This window comes from Syngnathus floridae, chromosome 5 (assembly GCF_059516105.1).
Source record: "Syngnathus floridae isolate MCC-2025c chromosome 5, RoL_Sflo_1.0, whole genome shotgun sequence".
Taxonomy (NCBI): domain Eukaryota; kingdom Metazoa; phylum Chordata; class Actinopteri; order Syngnathiformes; family Syngnathidae; genus Syngnathus; species Syngnathus floridae.
Window position 1 is genome coordinate 3,239,932 of NC_142417.1, and position 18,560 is coordinate 3,258,491.

Consider the following 18,560-nt stretch of genomic DNA (forward strand, 5'->3'; position numbering starts at 1 on the left):
TCCTACAGTGCTTTGAATTACTTCAAAAGTACAACATTACAAAGTCAACTGGGATAAACAAACAACCCTCCAAACAACAAGAAGTACTTTGTAGCTCAATTTGAATACAATTTCCAGCCGTCACAATGAGTTAGTAAAAACTATAAAAAGAAGTAGCGGATAAGGCGTAGCGCGGCTCGTTGGTCTAGGGGTATGATTCTCGCTTTGGGTGCGAGAGGTCCCGGGTTCAAATCCCGGACGAGCCCATCTTTTACCAGGGGTACTGTTAAGTTATTTCACACCAAGCAATCACATAAAAGTCTGTACATTTCATGGTAATTATAATATGCTTAGAATATAAATTTAACATTTCAAACTGGTGACAGATAATGCAGTACCCGAGTAAATCGCGTGGCGTCGTATGTGACGTTACGCCGGAACATAACTCCAGCGCTCTACCATGCTCCCTTCTGAGCATTTGATTTCAACTCAATGGGCAGAGCAAGGAGGACAATGAAGCGGCGGAATCAAACCATCAGCGTTCTCTGACACATTCCCGCTCAACCACCGTTCGCCCTGCAAAATCAATGCGATATCGCCGGCGTGTCAGTGGCACGGCTGCCGTGGAGTCGAGCTGACGTCAAAGCTGCTCTTGAGGCAGCATCCGCGGGCAAGGTAGGGAAGCTAATGAAGGACTGAAAGCTAACGTACGCTACCTGCTCGCTAAACTAGCCACACAACGCCAACTGAAATTAAAATAATTTTAAGACATCGCGACGGGAAACAAAAATCAACTAAGTAGTCGTGATTGTGGTCCACGCAGGGAAAGGTGTTCCTTTCTCTCCGTTCATATCAAGGGAGGTGAATGAGTGAACATCAAAGTCCTTACGTGGAAGTCAAGATCACGTTTGTCCCTCCTATTGGAATACTCCTCAAACAACAACATTAAAAAATGCCATTGACTGTTGTTATTAAACTCATCCCACAGTCAAATATTATTGGTTTTGGTCTAATAAATAACCCAAGGATACAAATGTGGACTTTAAATAGATGCAAATGAAAACAATCACACAAGTTCATTTTCAATACAGGTGCAGTAATCCCTCACTATGTCGTACATTTATCGCGGCTTCAGTACATCGCTGACAAAAAAAAAAAAAAAATTCTAAATTGAGGAATTAGGCACGCAATTGCCAGTAGAAGGCGGGGAGTGCCCACACAAATGCAGTAAGTACAGTAAGTACACTTGTACCTTGTTATAGAAAAAGTTGTTATAATAAGAGTTCCGAAAACATATTTACAATATTGTACCTTGTTATAAAAAAAATCTTATCATAATCAAAGAGTTGTAAAACGTATTTACACTTGTACCTTGTTATAAAAAAGTTGTTATAAGAGTTCAAAAAACACATTTACTTACAGTGTTTATACTTTAACTACATCTACATGTTACAGACACAACACACATATTTTTTTACATTATTTTCTGTATGTCATTTATACTAGGTATTAATATAGTATTTACATGTTTGAAACTATTAATGTTCTAATGATAACATATGCATAACATATATGGTTTGATATACATTTATTGATACACCAAAAATTTATGTATGTTAAAAATGAATCACGGGTGGTCTTGGAACCGATTAGCCGCGATAAATGAGGGATTACTGTAGTACCACTCTTAGTACTCCTGAAAGAAATGTAACATTCTGTGAAAGGCCCATTAACAGTGAAGTGGTTAAACAATTGTGGGTTTGGCGTTAAAGCGAAAGAAATACTTGGAAGACTAAAAATGTAAAAACTCAACATTTCCCTCCATAGCAAAGCTTGTACGTGTGGCACTAATTTAGTTTTTTTGTTGGGCCGGGAGGGTTTTATTTTTATGTCTTTTAAAACAATAGCCACCTTTCCAATCAAGCAATCGTATAAAAATCAGACGGATTAATGCAGCGAGTGTTTCAGTAGCCGGGTTAATGTAAACGCTCAGTGGGCCCGCCGGGTTCAAGATAGCCCAACTACTCTGAGAAATGGCCGCTCGAGGCCGCACCTCTCGTTTTACTTGGCGGTGGCATGCTGCGGGGCAAGCCTTTCATTTCACCGCTTTGTGTTTGCTGAAGCGGGGCGGCAGCTAATGACGGCGCTGCCGATGATGGCTGCGAGGCGACCCGATAATTAGGGAAGTGGGCGGGGCCGGGCGGTGCGGCGTGGGGGTTGCTCAATCACCCTGCAGATACAAATGAGATGAGGAGTTGATGGTACGCCACAGTGAGAGTTGAAGAATCCTGTGGTGCACTCTGCAGGCAAAGTTTCGCATCAGCTCGGAACTTGTTTGGCAGTAAACTTTGGCATCTTCGAAACGGAATTGCTCCTCGTCCGCGCTGCATTGAATTCCGCCGAACGGGATCGAGTCCACTCGCCAGCGAAGCCCAAGGTAGGACATCTCGATGGCGACGGTGGCGCAATGGCTTTTTTCCTCCAAGCGCCTGGTAGCCACTCAGCTTGGCTATCGGAACGGACGGCGTTATCTGCCGCGCTCCCCCAAACAGGCCTTGTACTCCTGAAGGCTGGTGACGCGCGAGGTGACACGCCGAGCGTGCGATTGACGTTCCTGGCATGTTGCCGCCGCCACTGTTAACGACCGAACGGCGATTCTGAATTTTCTTCAATGTTTGGGTTCTTCTGCTTATGTTTACGATATTCCTCCCAATTCCAGCTCCGCCCAACGGTACTGCTTTAACGGCCGCGCTGAAGACTGAGCCTTATCGCTGACCTCAGAGAAAGACTCGATAACCACCAGATATCCTTCGGCTGGCTGAAGGTTTCCCTTGCTCCTCCTCTCCGGGCGGCGTTCGTTTGCGTGTTTCCATCCAGCGTTCCACTTTTGTGAGGTCGAATCATAAGTGTTCTTGGAAATGTTGCAAGAGAAATCCTGAAGCTGTTCCAAGATCGAGATCTACTCTATAAAGTGCTCATTTGAGAAGATATAGCGGTCGACCAAAAAAAGCTTGCCTGACGGGTCATCGCATTTTTTGGGGCCTAATTAAGGTTCCTTGCCAGGAAAATACAAGTGTCAATGTTTTCCCCCGACAGCTTACTGCGTTGCGTCTCCAACTGCAGGTGAGTTAGACATTTCAAAGCAACTAAAGAAATAAAAAGTAGCTTCGTACAGTTTCGAAAAGTTAATATGGTGTCATGTCGGTATTTGCATTTTAATATGATTTTTTTTCAATATGATTGTAAACAATCCACACTCAAATGCGAGATTGGTGCAGGCTGTGGGCGATCCGTCGACTTAGCTCATTGGTTGAATCGCTTGTCAAAGACGACCCAATTGGAAAAAGATCACAAACTGGTTCACTCTGGCAGTGTTGGTGAAAAACGTCAGGATGGCGCTTGCTCAGCGCACCAGTTGAAGGCCGCCCTTAGTTAGTTTGTGAAAACTGAACTCTTGAAAAGCACGATCAGTCATCAAACCGGTTGACGGCCCGTGCCCACGCAACACGACTTTGTTTACTTTCGGGCTCATTTCAATAAAAACACACCCGAGATAATTAGGCTAAATCAAGATTGTGGTATCGGTTTTGGCAAAACGAAAAAACACACCCGAAGCTCAGCAATACCTGGCCTCCCTCAAGTTGAAAAAAACAAGTGTCACGAAGCCAAACCGACCAAAGGAAGGTCGCGTAACAGATGGCACGTAAAGTACGCATGCTTTGTATCGCTACTCGATACAAAGCTTCCTTAGTTCCAAATCCATTCCAAAATGGTGGCTACTCAGAAAATGCGGCTGCGTCATCGCACGGGGCCCTGGAACGTAACGTCCCCCCACCTCCCCCCCCCCGACACCCCATCTCTTGTGACTTTTTCCTTCTCGTCGGCAGGTAGAAGCGCAGCAGGCCCGGCAGCCATGGCCACCTTTCACCGTGGCCTCCTCCCATCGCCGGCCTTGGTCTCGCTCCTGGCCTTGATCTCGCTGCTTTATCAAGTCGCGGCTCAGGAGGACGTTCAGAGCCAGTCCCCAGCCCAGGTTCTCGAGGACCTGCTGGCCCGCCACGGTGACAACGACTCTATCACCGTGCCGCAGCTGCGCTCCCTTCTGGCGCTCCTCAGCCGGGGCCATGGCAACGCTGAGGCCGACGTGCTACGCCAGGATGTCACCGCTGCGACCGTCCCGCCCAAATTGAACAACTCCAAGGTGAGAGCAAAAGAAGAGCCGTCGGGTTCCTAAACCACCTGGCTTCACGAGTCAAAGTCAGAGGCTTGTTTTCGACTTAGCTGGCACTTTGGAAAAACTACAGATGATTTAGGTCACCGACTCGTGTCATATTTCTCCGGCTTAACGTCATGAAGAATTGCCGTGGGGCCGTCGGTTGGAGCCTTTCATGTCCTGCCAGGAACACAAAGTGACTGATCAGGGTGAAGGTTGTGTGCGATTCACATGACTTGAGGTCCTGTTAGGAATAACAACACGTGCTGACTATCCATCACACTCGCTCTTGTCATTCCTTTCTATCTTTATTTTGCATTTTCCAGTGCTTGCCAGAGGACAAGCTGGCCGTCTACAACATGGGCGAGCAGTCTCGTCTGGACGGGCGGGGCTTACGGGACTTGTGCCCCACCATGCTGCAACAGCTGGATGCCGGCGCCTGCCGCGCCCACGATCGAGCCGAGCCGAGCGGCGACACCTCGCCGAGGCCTACCAACGCCGAAGGTACGACGTGATGCCCGCCGCGGGCCCGTCTCGTCAAAGCAAACTTTAGTCGGAAGCGACTTGAAAATGAAACGTAACGCATGCACATGAGTCGTTGCTGCGCAGTACAAAATCACATGGATTCAAATTTGATATTTTTTGTTTGTTCAAGAGAAAGAGCAAACGGGTTGAAAGCCTTCAATGTGACTTCTCGGCTGCCCGGTGAAAACCATTCATCAACTTTGAATTGGTTCTTTTCACGCTGACTCCGATTGCAGGTTCTCTGGAAGGTCTCGTGCCGGAAACTGGAAGCAACTCATCGTCTGATGTTTTTGTTGTTTTTCTTGCAGAGCGTCTCTCCATCAAACTCTTTTAAGAGGCAGGCTGTAATTGAGTCAGAGTTTGAGTTGTTTGTGTTTAATGCCTTGGTGCAAACCTCCTTCCCCAGTGTGGGGCTTTTCTTTCCTGAGTGTGTCTGTGGTCAACGTCTTCGCCCTCACCGGAGTCTTCATAGTGCCCGTGATGAAGACACGATACATGAAGCACGCCTTCACCTTTTTCATCGCGCTGGCCATCGGCACGCTCTACTCCACGGCCGTCCTGCAGCTGCTCCCGGAGGTTCGCCCCCCCCACGTCCCACATCTCACCGCTAGGTTGCACAAGGCGCTGGAGGGCTTCACGTCAAAAGTTTCACACAGCCCTCAGACTTCCCCGGGGCTTGACTTTTTTTCCTTCCTGCCTTTGTTTGTTCAATGGTGGCTTGTTGCACGGGTTGCTGTCTTTCTCCCACTCCTGTGAAAAAAAAACCCGGGCTCTCATTTGGCCATGAATGCAAGTCTGTATGCTCCTCTTGAGTAATTAAGGGTAATTTGAAGACCCTATCCCCAGCCCTCCCCAACCCCTTTTGTTAGGGCAAAGGTCAGAGCGTGCTGCAAACACCTGAATGGACAAAAGCATCACTGTGCGCGTGTGTAACTGCTCCCATTCTTGTGTAGTAACTTAACTGAGCAGAGTATGAAAGTGGCGCTGGAGGCCCGCAGTCAGCCTGCTGCCTCACCGAGGACGCCGAGGCTGCCGGCGCCGTTCTGGTTCCCCCTTTCCGTAGTGCGATGACTTTACGCACTTCACTAACAAGCACTTCTGTCTCTCCCCCCCTCCCCCCCTGCCTTTTCCTGCCTCGGTCTCAGTGTGGGGCTACGGGTTCCTGTGTGTGACGCTCATCTCGTTGTGCTCGCTGGTGGGGGCCAGCGTGGTGCCCTTCATGAAGAAAACCTTTTACAAGCGTCTGCTGCTCTACTTCATTGCGCTGGCCATTGGCACGCTCTACTCCAACGCCCTTTTCCAGCTCATCCCTGAGGTAGCCGATTGCCACAACCAAATCCAACGGCAGCTCCGCCCTAGAGTTCCATTCGGTTTAAAACGAGAACATCCGCTTCACGACAAAGTGGACGTGTCGCTGGCGTTCAGTAGTTGCCGTCACTCCCCACGAGTGCCACCTTGCGTCGTCATCATGACTGACTGATTTCAAAGTCCAAGCAGCAATTTTGCATGTTCTCCGAACAATGCTATTGGTTTCCCGCTAGCCCGGACCGCTCAACTACAACAAGGAACAAAGCTAGGACGCGCTAGCGCCAATTGCCCAGCGAGAGAATCGATCGGCTCGGTTCCGATTGCCAACAGTCAGATTAGAGTCGTGAAAGTACCACTTGGTGGCGCTCGCTGATGTTTCAAGATTGCCGCAAAGGAACAAGTCGCGGACTCTGCGACGGTTGCCGTTGCTCGCTCTGGGCCTCACTCTTTCTTTGGTTTTTCTTCCCCTGCTTCAGGCCTTTGGTTTTGACCCCATGGTCGACTTCTACGCCTCAAAGTCTGCTGTGGTCTTTGGAGGCTTTTACCTCTTCTTCTTCACTGAGAAGATCCTGAAGATGCTCCTCAAGCAAAAGCACGAGGTGAGCGGAGGCAGCGCAATGCTGCCGCGCATGCAAGCGTTAGCACGTTTGCGCACGGGCGCCAAGTTTCTGGGCATGCCACATGTCTGAAGCTGTGCGCTCTCAAAGTCATACATATTCAGAACTCGCAAGCTCTCAGTCTCGACAAAAGACAAAGAAAGTCTCAGTCAAATGATCCAGGTTCTTCTCTGGACTGATGACCGGTCGTCCGCCCATCAGGGTCACGGCCACAGCCATTACTCGGCCCCGGGCAGGGACGGCGAAGAGGGGGAGAAGAACGGCCAAGTGAGCGGCGGCCGCGCCGTGGGCAACATGGACGCCGGTGAGGGCGAGCTCATGCTGCGCCCCTCGCAGACCCCGCAGGTACCGCTTCAAAGTTTACAAGATCACTTTTTGCATCTCCTTCAGGACTCGCAGCACGCCTCTTCCTAAAGAAAGCACCTTAAAGAATCAAGAATCATAAACAAAATCTCGCAAAGTGGCTCCAAAAGAATCTCATAGTACTCGCTGAACCAATTTTTTTTTTTTTAATCCCTCAATCTCAGGAGCCGCCGAGCACGGAGGGCGGCGGGCGGGCCAGCGGCGGGCGGGCCAGCGGCAGCGGCGGCTGCCATTGGCTAAAGGGAACGTCGTACTCTGACATCGGAACGCTGGCCTGGATGATCACGCTGAGCGACGGGCTGCACAACTTCATCGACGGCCTGGCCATCGGTGCCTCCTTCACCGCTTCCGTCTTTCAGGGCATCAGCACCTCGGTGGCCATCTTGTGTGAGGAGTTCCCTCACGAGCTGGGTGAGTGCCAAGTCCACGGCTCTTGTGTTTTTGAAAAGTATGACATCATGCTGTGCTGTCCTGAATTATTGTCTCATTTGGTTCCTCTTTCTCGGGCGTGTCTCCGGGCCATCCTCCAGGCGACTTTGTCATCCTGCTGAACGCCGGCATGACCATCCAGCAGGCGCTTTTTTTCAACTTTGTGTCGGCCTGCTGCTGCTACCTGGGCATGGGCTTTGGAATCCTGGCCGGGAACAGTTTCTCCCCCAACTGGATCTTTGCCCTGGCTGGAGGCATGTTCCTCTACATTTCTCTGGCGGACATGGTCAGTACCCGCTTGAGTGACATTGAAATTGTCACCAATGTACTTGTCTGTAAAAGTGGGGCCGCTCGGGGAAAGTGGAAGCAAAATAATAGAGGGCTTACTACCAAAAAAAAAAAGATGTCATTGAAATCACCCGCAAAAAGCCTTGGTTGAGGTGATTCGTCGTAATATCTGTAGAGAGCCTATACAAAATAATGACATTGGATTTGCGGTTGACAATGCTTTGTCACGCCGTATTTGTTTCATTTAACCACAGACAGACAGAAAAGGCGGAAGACATTGTTTTTGGGTTTTTTTCAGGGCCGCGGGCATCACCTGACTAATTTTGTCTTTCCCCGCAGTTCCCCGAGATGAACGAGGTGAGCCGTGAGGAGGAGAACGCCGGCGGCGGCAGCTTCCTGCTCACGTTTGCCATCCAGAACGCCGGCCTGCTGACGGGCTTCGGCATCATGTTGCTGCTCACCACCTACTCCGGACAGATCCAGCTAGCCTAGCTGCCACGTTGCTTCCAGGACATCACGCGAGTGGCTGGCTGGCTGGCTGGCTGGCTGGCTGGCTGGCTGGCTGGCTGGCTGGCCGGCCGGCCGGCTGGCTGGCTGGCTGGCTGCCAGGAAGCCTTCGGGATGTGGTGAGAGCACACTGTTTGGTTCCTGCGCCGTTCTTCCTCCTTTTGGGATTCAGCTCCCAAAGAAAACAGACTCCAGGCTATTTTTTTGTCTTGTTTTTTCATTGTGTTGAAGAGGAGCAGCGTCAGCCCTTCTTCCATCTTTAAAACGCCGGTCAAACTCCCGCTTTGTTTTTGGTTTTCAGAAGGGTAGTATTAAAACATGAATCTGCACTTTTACAGGAGAACATTGTGAAGCTCTGCTCATTGATTTAAAGTGACGGCACCGACCAAAGATTTGAAACGGTTCTCCTCATGGCTAGATTCTACTTCTTCATTGTTAAATTAAAGGTTAAATGACTTACTAGATGACTTACTGCACAAGCAACTTGTTTGGAACTTTATTCATGACGTCATTCTCTGTTATACTTTGTGCGTGCGTGCGTGCGTGCGTGCGTGCGTGCGTGCGTGCGTGCGTGCGTGCGTGCGTGCGTGCGTGCTCTCACCAGCACTTAGTGTGGAGGCCAAAATGAACAACATGCATCATTTGTGATCTCATTTAATTCAAAGTTAGGCAATTGAATTACTTACACTTATAATTAATTCCAATGTGCAACCTATTATGAATCATTTTCACAATCGAATGAATGGACAATTTACTCCCATTATGTCATGAATGAATTAAAATGTGGATTCATAGAGAGGTCCATATATATATATATATATATATATATATATATATATATATATACACAGAAAAAAATCCTGTTATTTTTCACTACTAATTTCTTTAATCATTCAATGGTCAGTTGAATTCTAAGGTTTGAATCCATTACTTTTAATGATAGCCTCTTCGTATTTATTTAATTTGGGCATCAAAAAATGATATATTAGACTTAAAACTGTGTGAAGATGCAAACAAACAAACACACACACACACTTTAGTCACTTAGTGGGGTGGGTGTTTGACCAGGGTTGTTTCCAGAGAGTTGCTGACAATGTTGCATCCTTGAGCAGCAGCAGAACAGATTTGATATCATATCAACAAAATGGAGGACCAAGGGTCCAGCCAGCGTGGAGATTTTTTTTTTTCTATATTTGAAAAAGACAATTATAATATTTAGCAGAATACGCATTCCGAGAATCGATTGATCGGCAGATTAATTTCAAAACTGTATAATGAATAAAAATGACTTTTTGGGGTTCAGAACATTGACTGTAGTACAATACGTTGTCCTTTAGTATTTAACTTTGCAGTGGATAGAGACATCTGCAAAACAAAACATCCAATTTAGATTATTTTAAATGCTATTTTCTTAGTTTTATGTTGTTATGTGATGTGTAACAATAAATAATTAAAATGACAAGAATTGAATTTTTTTCCAATCAATTTTAAAAATGTCAGCTGCAGTAGCATTATGGTAATAAATGGATTTTGAGGTCAGCTCCATCGTTGCTGCTTCTTAACGACAAAAATGTACACGGTAGAATATTTAAATGTGTGTATACAGGCCTGTGTCAGACTTTGATTGTGTTAACGGGGAATTCCATTCAACTAGGTTGATTGTTCACGTTCGCAAATGGTTAGAAAAAAAAAGATCTTGCTAACCCTAACCCCTAACCCTAACCACCCCCCAATTCTCTTTCTATTTTTATGTATATAAAAAAGCAACAACAACAAAAATACAAGAAAGGCAAGGCTATGTGCTATTTAATCTGACTTTATACTTGACCAATAAAAGTAAGATTTTTCCACGCATGTGTGTGATTATTTGTTTTATTTTTTGTTGCATTTGGTAATGAATACCTTTTAACGATTTCACTTTGTAGAGCATAGTGCTACTTTTATTGGACCTTCCTATTTAAATTCACTTCAACATAAAAGATGTAAAAAAAAAAAATTGTTTGTTTTGGTGTACAATATGTATATGTAAAGTAACTTGAAATATATTTATAAGTTATATCTAAAGATATACGTATTTATTCGTATTTTGTAATGTTTTGTGAGTATTTTTAATGAATTATTTTTAATAGATTAAGATACAGACGTGCCTCTCGTATCTATGGAAATGCTTTTTGCATATAACCAGAGAAAACGTATCATTATATCGGCAATTTTGAAATTATTTGAATTAAGGCATTTTTGTATTTTTTACAAAACACATAAAAAAAACATTTAATTTGAATCTGAAAAAGTTAGTGTATTTTTTAAAAAGCACATAAAAAAACATTTAATTTGAATCTGAAAAAGTTTGAAAAATTCAAATCCATCTATCCGTTATCTGTACTGCTTATGTAAAATGTCGACATGTCATGCAAAATATCAATGGTAGTCTCAAGGGGGATATTTTATTGTCAGTTTTGTCATTTTTTATTAATATTCAAAATGGCCTTCTCTAAAGGAAATTGAAATCCAAACAACGCACAACTCTACCAGTGCACACTAGAGGGCGGTAAACAAACAAGCCCTCCTATGTTGCCACGCACTTTCTGGAAGAACAAAGACGGCGCCGTTCTTGGTGCGCATGTGTGAGTTCCGACAACTGACAGACGACAAAATTAAGAAAAAGTACCAAGGTTTTTGAAAGTGAAAATATCCTACAAAAGCGGCGACATTGACACGAGAATGCCTCCCGAGATTGGCAGACACTGACTGTAAAGAGGTGGGTGAATGTATTGTTTCTCTCGACATGTGTGAAGGCACGTAAGGCTAACGCCTAGCTGCCGTCGTTAATTGTCGCACTGTCATCAAAGGTGATTCTAACTTCGGTGCTACACAACTTTCAATTCCAGGTTAATGTTTAAAATATAAAATAGTAACCCCCTTCGCGTGGAGATGTGAAATTACACCTGCACACAGCGGTATTAGCAAAGTGTTAAGAAAACATTCCATTTGGAGAGGCTTGCGCTGTTTGCACCCCCCCCCCCCTGCACCCCCCAGAAAAGGCAGTTAATCGTTTTTTTAATCTAAAGCAGAAACACTTATTGAGAATCCCCAAACATTTTCTGTAGCCCTCAGATTTATTTTTATAATCTCCAGAGTTTGGAACACATGCTATTGGACAAAAACAGGTTTCCCCAAAAAACAACAACAACAAAATATATATATATGATTTGGTTATTCAGATTATTATTTTTTTAATTTATTTACATAGGGCTACTCATGTGTTTCTTTGCAAATACAATAATGTACAAGTCATTGATTTTTCTATTTTGAGAAGAAGCCATGGCCTGCGCGAGGGTCCCATTGGACGAGCAGCAGGTGATAGAGCGAGACGCGCTGGGCAAGGAGCGCTCGCTGGCCGCACTGGTGAGTGGCCGTCCGCTCTCTTGTTGTGGTTAGTCCGCCATCATGTGTCTCTCTGTTCAGCACCCTGACAGAAAGGAGGAGCGCCTCTTCGTGCCTTACGTGCCACTTTCGGCTGACGGCTGTCCGGCCGATGCAGAGGAGTTCCTGGAACGTGGGCGCTTCATCTTGGAGGATCTGGAATGGCTACTCGCGCTGCCGCATGACAAATTTTGGTGTCAGGTGAGAGGTGTTGTCTCCTCAGTATATCTAAGCAACCCACATTCACTTTCTTTCAGAAGTCCATCAGCTTAGCTTAATGCTAGCAAACCCATCCATCCATCTTCTACCAGTTATCTGGGTTTGGGTCTGATTAAGATTCTGATTAGTAGAAAAATATACCTAATGAATAAAATCACTGTTTGGGTCCGCTGATGTTTGCAATGATAAACACATGAATTACTGGCAGAACATTTGACTATTAGTATTTTGTTAGATTTACAACGGCGAAAACACCCTGTAAAATCTTTATTTACTCATTCATTTTATGTGAAGGTTTAAGAAAATTATTTGAATTTATCAAGTAAACAAAGCAACAACATAAGCGTTTCCTTTTTTCAGGTCGTGTTTGACAGATCGCTGCAGAATTGCTTGGACTCGTACGTCCAGCACGCCCCTCGCGGCCCGGATCTGGCCTCAGCGCCCACGTTTCCGGCGGTGGCCCAGACTCAGCACTCGCTCCACCATGCTGTCTTCTTGACCTTCCTCAGGATGTCCACGCACAAGGAGTCCAAGGTGGGACCATCCCAATAATGAAATACATTCACCAGCTCCTTTATTGTGGCAAATATATCCATGAGCCACCACCGCTCATCCGAGTTCCGTGCCATCACTTGCACCATTCTTTTTCCTTATGATCATTTTGTCTTGAGTTGAGAGCCCAAATTTGAGTCACAAGTAGAATTGCGAGACTGCTTAAATGTTCATTCAATTCACCTCTTGACATTGGACTGCATTTTCTTTTTAAAAGTCCACAATGTTCTTCCTGTTCCTCAGGAGAACTTCATCACGCCCGCCGCGTTTGGGGAAATCCTCTACGAGAACTTCCTGTTTGACGTTCCCAAAATGATGGACCTGTGCGTGCTGTTTGGGAAGGGCAACGCTCGGCTGCTGCACAAGATGATCGGTGACGATCACCACCTCACATTGCTGATTGCTTTGTGGACACCGTGTGGATTATTACATCCTCTTGTGCAGAGAACATCTTCATTCAGCAGCCATCTTACTACAGAGACCTGGATGACACCGTCCCCACTATTTTGGAGGTGAGACTATAGTCTGGGTCGCTTTATGAAACACTGTGAAGTAGTTTAAAAATGAAAAGAAAAAAAAAAAAAGTGATACTTGATGATCATCGTCACACACACATCTGGGTGTGGTGAAATTTGTCCTCTGCATTTAACCTATCCCCATGTGTTTTTTTTTTTCCTTTTCTATATTCAAAGACAGTTTCAGTAAGTAGAGTTAAATTGAACTGAAATCGGTTGAGTGCGGGTAAATCAAGAGTTGGAATAAGTTTGAGCTTCATTGAAGTAGTTTATTTGGATTTTTTCCATTTTCATCCTATATTTGAATGGGATATAACCTCAAATTAAATTGAAGAAAATGCACAGCTCTAAAGGGATTCCGTGAAAATGGCTAAAAAGGCTAATCGGATGTCGATGAAACAATTGATTGTCGCACCTTTGTACTGTGCCCTTTTTCCCCTATTTGCACAACGACCCATCAAGGTGTTAGACACCATCGTGGAGAAATGCGGCCTCCGCTGCGACGGCGCCACCGCTGCCCAACCCATGAAGCTCAACGGCCACAAGCAGCCGACCGCCGTCAGCATGACTCAGCGAGTGAGGCCGCCACACAGGAAGGACATCGGAGGCCGCTTGGCCTCACCTGGCACACATTGGCGTGCATTTCTGCTCTTTGCAGGACTTTGTGGACATTGTTCTGTACCTGTGCGACGCAAGCAGTACCTTGCACGCCTTCCTGAGCGTCTTCCCCGCCGCTTGCGCCACTTTCCACTCGCACGGCTTCCTCTGCAGGTAGACAGACGTACGCCGGCCACAGGCCGCTTCAGGTCACGGGATGCCGCCGTCACGCTCACGACGTCTCATGCGTACTTTACTCTCGCTGCAGGCTGACTTCTTTCTATGAGAGCGTTGTGCCCGACCTGGAAAATGCCTTGACCAAGAGGAACTTTGAAGATACAAGGTGTTTGGCATGTCTGAGCGGCTGCTTGAAGGCTCTGCTATATCTTTTGTTTTCATTCAAATCGTGCGTTTCTGGGGCCTGCCCTGTGAATGCTTTGAAAGTGCAGTTCAGTTTTGCATTTTTGGCAAGCATGTCTATCATAGGTCGGCACACAAAAACATGCCATGGTGGAAAAGAGTCAGGCAGTGATCCACTTTTGGGTTTCTTTCAAAGATGCACATGCATACGTCGCCTACAAGCCACCTAATGCTGGAAACCTCTTTGCAGTCTTCAGGAAGACATGTGGCAGAGGTTGTCCCACTCGCGCCGCAGGATGTTGGAGACTGCTCACCTGCTGCTACACCACGCCTGCCTGCAGCCGATTCTGGAGGGGTGAGGCTGCCGCGCAAGCCTTCACGCCTGATGCACATGCGCTAAAGCTAATGCTAACAGGAGCGCATTTGTCCCGCAGGGCGGAAAACAAGCAAGCATTTGCCGAAGAGCTGCTGCAACACTTCACGTCGTTTTTGTCTGAGAAAAGGTTGGTAGCTTAGCACTTTGAGCATTTCCTCAGCTTGTATTTGATTTGTCATGCGCTTATGTTTTGTCGTCCCGTAAGGTTTTTGCGCGATTACGACGAACTGTTTCCCATTGCGGACGATGTCAGCCTCCTTCAACAAGCCCTTCCTGCCATGTATCCTCTCGCCATTCATGTTGCAAACAAATCCGTAGCATCCAAAATTTCCAATGTTAGCAGCAAAATTACCCTTCAACTTTAGCGTCTACGTTAGCTTCAATGTTAGCTATTTGAATTGTCATCCAACGTCATCTTAGAGCTAAACAAGATCGTTAGTTTCCAATACTTGATTCTGGAGTTTGCTTCCACCATTCGTGTCGACTTTAAGTCCTACTGTCAGCTTTTTGAATTGGCTTCCAACGTCACCAGTAATTAGAGGTTAATAAATAAATAAAAAATAGCTTCCCAGTGTTAGCTTCTGATATCGGCTTCTGACGTTAGCCAAGAAAAGAACGTTACAAAAAGGAAAGGTGCAAATCTTATCGAAGCCTCAACTTGTGCATCTCAGCGATGAGACCAGGACGTCCTACCTGCTCCATGGTGTCCACAGTGTCTGGGACAGCGTGGGCAGACGCAAACCACCATGCACGGTGTCCCCGTCCCAGCCGGCCAATCGGGGAGCGCCGGGCGAAACCTTACTCTCCATCGATCGGGATGTAAGGGAATCAGATGGTGGCAGAGTGTGTCCGGGGGGAGCTGAGGCCACAAATCGGATGCCGGACGCCCCCCGTAAAGGAACCAATGTAGGTTCTTCATCCAAAGAAAAAAAGAAATGGTCAAGAGATCCCTCCAAGAAATCTCCAAGATCAGCTGTCTGTTCACCTCCCACCACCCCAGGGGGACATTTGTCCCGTGAGCGAGGCAGAGTTGGAGTCGCTCGTGTCGTGCATCCGGGACCTGCTGCCTGACCTGGGTGAGGGCTTTTTGCTGGCGTGCCTGCGGGAATACGGCTACAACTCGGAAGTGGTCATCAACAACATCCTGGAGGGGCGACTGGCACCTGAACTGGACGTGCTGGACCGCGCTATGCCCAGGTCATCCCACGCAAACAGCAGCACAGTCTTTTCAGTAGAATCACACAAGTGAGAGAGTTCAGAATAAAATGCAGGTTTGCGGAACAAAAGCAAGCAGTAGGAAGGTCAGCGGAAGCAATTACATACATACATCCCCTATTTACCATTTATAAAATATGTTCTCGTAGGTTTTGAAATTTGAAGTGTGCGCTTATCCTGAAAAAGTCCAAATTTTAAGGAAATATGTCTAATCAGTCGAAACCTTTACTTTTGCACAAATGGAAACAGAATAGCTGACCATGTTGGGACTTATTGTCAATATGATTTTTTTTTTTTTTGTCTTTGTGTTTTTAGGCCGGTGAAAGAAGAACTCCCTGCCGTCTTGAACAGCAGATCCAACGTGTATGACGACGACGAGTTTGATGTCTTCCGCAGGGATCGCGTGGACATGACTCGCGTCTCGAAAGGAAGGAGGTGCGAGACGGCTTAACCACGCTGTGTTTTCAAACCATAACTCCGGCTCAAAAGCTTGCTTTGAAAAGCCAATCCTGGCTTTAGATTCAAATTTGAAGCCCTATTATAAATTTGACTTATAACCTAAACAAAACCCAAACCCTTGTTTCACATATTATGGCAAATGCCCCCCCAACAGGAAAGGCGAGAGCATGATGGAGCTGCTCAACGACAAGCAGCACATATCTGAGCAGCGCGCTCGTTACCAGGCCTACCAGACGGTAGTGGACGAGGTGCAGCTGCAGGCGGGAGACGCGGCGGGGGGGGCGGCGGCGAGCTACAGCACAGGCGACGACTACGATGACGAGTATGACGACACGTATGACATGAATCAAGTGGGAGCCAACGACCTGGACGGAGACAGCCTGCTGAGCAGGAGGTACAGTACACTTATGAATGGCCTTAAAATTGAACCTTGTGGAGTCCCTTCAAACAGAACATGGCAAATGTAGAGCTGTGCTTCCATCTTGTGGCAATTATGGACAATTTCAGTGTTTTTTTTAGGGGGGGGGTCAATGGTGGTGTAGATTAAAAACAAAAAAAAAAGCCAAACAAGTGCATTAATAGTAATAATAATAATTATTCATTTAATTTATATAGCGCTTCTCAATGACCCAAAGACGCTTTACAGGGAATAAAAAGGGTGGGGACGTATGGGGGGTGGGGGAGAGACAATAGGATATTCCATTTACTGTTTTATTTTCAGCCTCAGTTCGCTCATTTTCATGAGTGATCTCCACTCTGATGCTAACTGATGAGTTTCCACTTCAGACCTTTCACGGTGCCCCGAGTCCTCCAGAGAGCAAATAACGCTGAGGAAGCAGAGAATGACGAAGAACAAGAGGACCAAGCACTGCAGGTAAGACGAGATGTCTGGAGAGGAATTCATTGCGTGTCTTTGGATTGTTGATTATTTTGACGTTTCCAGAAATTTTAAATAATTTTGTGCCGCTATGAAAAACCCAATCTTACTTGAAATTCTAACTCTGGCTTGTAAGCCTACTTTGAAACCGTAACCCAGGTTTGGAAGTCCGACCCTGGCTTAAAATTGACAGTAACTTGTTTAAAAGTGCAACCCAAGCGTTGAGACTTTCAAATCCTAACCCAGGCTTTTGAGACTAACTTGGAACCCAAAGACTTGTTTGAGACCCTACCTAGGATTGAAACTCCAACCTCAGCTTGAAGCCCCAATATGAGACTTTATCAAAAACTTCAAACCTTAAATTGAAACCCTATCCCAGGCTTCAAGTCCTACAATGACACGAAGCCAAAAATGTTGTTTGAAACCATAGTCCTGGTTTGGAACCCTACCCTGAACCTTGCTGTCTCAGGCTTGAGCGCCTCACCCAGTCCCTGATTTGTCCCACAGAGCAACATGAACAAAGACCAGTTCATTCAGGACCCGGCGCTGCTGAGAGCGCGAGCCGAGGCCAGACGAGCTGGCGTGCAGCAAAGGAAAGGGTGAGGCACGCGTACGCACAACTCACAGCAACAGACACGCACGCGGCTGCCATTTATTAAGCGGCGATCGATCTTCCTCCTCAGCATCCAGCCGGAGCGTCCCAGCCACGTGGTGGGCCGTTCTAAAGGCCAGGGACAGACGCTGGACACATTTCTGGACAGACGCAGGAAAGAGGCCAACAAGGGCCGGGGGGCCAACCACAACCGGCGTAACATGGCCGACCGCAAGAGGAGCAAAGGTATGATCCCCTCGTGATCGGACCTTCCCCGAAAAGAAGCGGACTCCTCTTTTGTTTCATGACTGAGGCTCCCATCTTTGGACAAATAATGGATGTGATTGGAAACCAAAGGAGCAAAGTAGCCAGCACGTGTTTACTTTGCAATGAAAAAGCAAAATGTGGCACGAAGTGGACGTTTATTGCATTGACTGCTCTTAGGCGTTTGCAAATCACAAATTGATGATTTTTGTACACAAACCTGACCTGTCAGCACTTTGTAACCGCAGCACATGAAAATGCTTGCAATAAATACTTGAATAAGGTCTCCACCCCCAAAACATGAGGGCTTCATCTAACAGACATTATGTTGGAGCCACCTGTGCCCAACTTGCCCGCCGAGGTTTTTGTTGTTGCGGATGGAAAAAATGTCCCGTCAAAAATGCAGTCCCGGTTGTGCGACACCCAACAGTTTCGGATCCAATAGAGGCTACGCTCGAGTATGACAAACAAATGGACCAGCAAAATGGAGTGTGATCGCTAACTGTCCCCGAGGACGCAGCCTGGGGAGGGAAAACAATTGAAGATAAAACCACCTTGAATAACAGACCATGCATCTCACAGCTTAGGTTTGATTTTGGATTTGGGGGGGCCTTTTAATACTAATTTTTATCTTTTTAAACAGTCACTTTGAAGACTAAATAATGGACAGAGCATAAGTGTTAATGTTAATATTGATTTTGAACAAAACGACGCTTTCAAACCAAAGTCCAGAAATGAAATAACTAGCATTGGCTCTTTTCTGAAATGAAATGACTAGCATAGGCACTGTTCTGAAATTGATCTCACCTTACGAGGAATATGTTGGCCGGATTTCTTGTCGATAAAACAGATTTGTCAAAAAAACTATACTTTTGGAACATA

At 46.3% G+C, this 18,560-nt stretch overlaps 2 protein-coding genes and 1 non-coding gene across 8 annotated transcripts; all 3 read left to right on the forward strand.

The window, feature by feature from the left end:
- The first annotated feature begins 173 nt into the window (after positions 1 to 173).
- On the forward strand, positions 174 to 245 carry trnap-ugg (transfer RNA proline (anticodon UGG)). The gene has a single exon. It is a non-coding gene; the product is annotated as a tRNA-Pro (tRNA).
- A 150-nt stretch (positions 246 to 395) lies between these two features.
- slc39a14 (solute carrier family 39 member 14) lies at positions 396 to 10,081 on the forward strand. 5 transcript variants are annotated; one of them, XM_088376258.1, is made up of 11 exons: positions 397 to 654; positions 2,286 to 2,416; positions 2,699 to 2,803; positions 3,867 to 4,180; positions 4,519 to 4,696; positions 5,863 to 6,032; positions 6,502 to 6,624; positions 6,844 to 6,987; positions 7,170 to 7,416; positions 7,536 to 7,720; positions 8,062 to 10,081. In XM_088376258.1, exons 4-11 carry the CDS (start codon positions 3,893 to 3,895, stop codon positions 8,212 to 8,214), a joined length of 1,488 nt encoding a protein of 495 aa, XP_088232384.1. In that variant the 5' UTR covers positions 397 to 654; positions 2,286 to 2,416; positions 2,699 to 2,803; positions 3,867 to 3,892; the 3' UTR covers positions 8,215 to 10,081. The 5 variants fall into 5 exon arrangements, with proteins under 5 accessions (XP_088232386.1, XP_088232384.1, XP_088232383.1 ...); XM_088376257.1 differs by lacking the exon at positions 2,699 to 2,803; XM_088376260.1 differs by lacking the exons at positions 2,286 to 2,416; positions 2,699 to 2,803; positions 5,863 to 6,032 and adding an exon at positions 5,124 to 5,293 and having other exon boundaries at positions 396 to 654.
- A 719-nt stretch (positions 10,082 to 10,800) lies between these two features.
- ascc2 (activating signal cointegrator 1 complex subunit 2) lies at positions 10,801 to 17,977 on the forward strand. 2 transcript variants are annotated; one of them, XM_088377068.1, is made up of 19 exons: positions 10,801 to 10,987; positions 11,543 to 11,634; positions 11,695 to 11,853; positions 12,232 to 12,405; positions 12,667 to 12,796; positions 12,868 to 12,935; positions 13,401 to 13,514; positions 13,597 to 13,709; positions 13,804 to 13,878; positions 14,146 to 14,250; positions 14,330 to 14,398; positions 14,477 to 14,551; positions 14,943 to 15,177; positions 15,272 to 15,468; positions 15,802 to 15,921; positions 16,100 to 16,339; positions 16,732 to 16,819; positions 17,330 to 17,421; positions 17,506 to 17,977. In XM_088377068.1, the coding sequence occupies exons 2-19, from the start codon at positions 11,551 to 11,553 to the stop codon at positions 17,675 to 17,677; spliced, it is 2,310 nt and encodes a 769-aa protein (XP_088233194.1). In that variant the 5' UTR covers positions 10,801 to 10,987; positions 11,543 to 11,550; the 3' UTR covers positions 17,678 to 17,977. The 2 variants fall into 2 exon arrangements, with proteins under 2 accessions (XP_088233194.1, XP_088233193.1); XM_088377067.1 differs by having other exon boundaries at positions 10,802 to 10,987; positions 11,546 to 11,634.
- Positions 17,978 to 18,560: the final 583 nt, after the last annotated feature.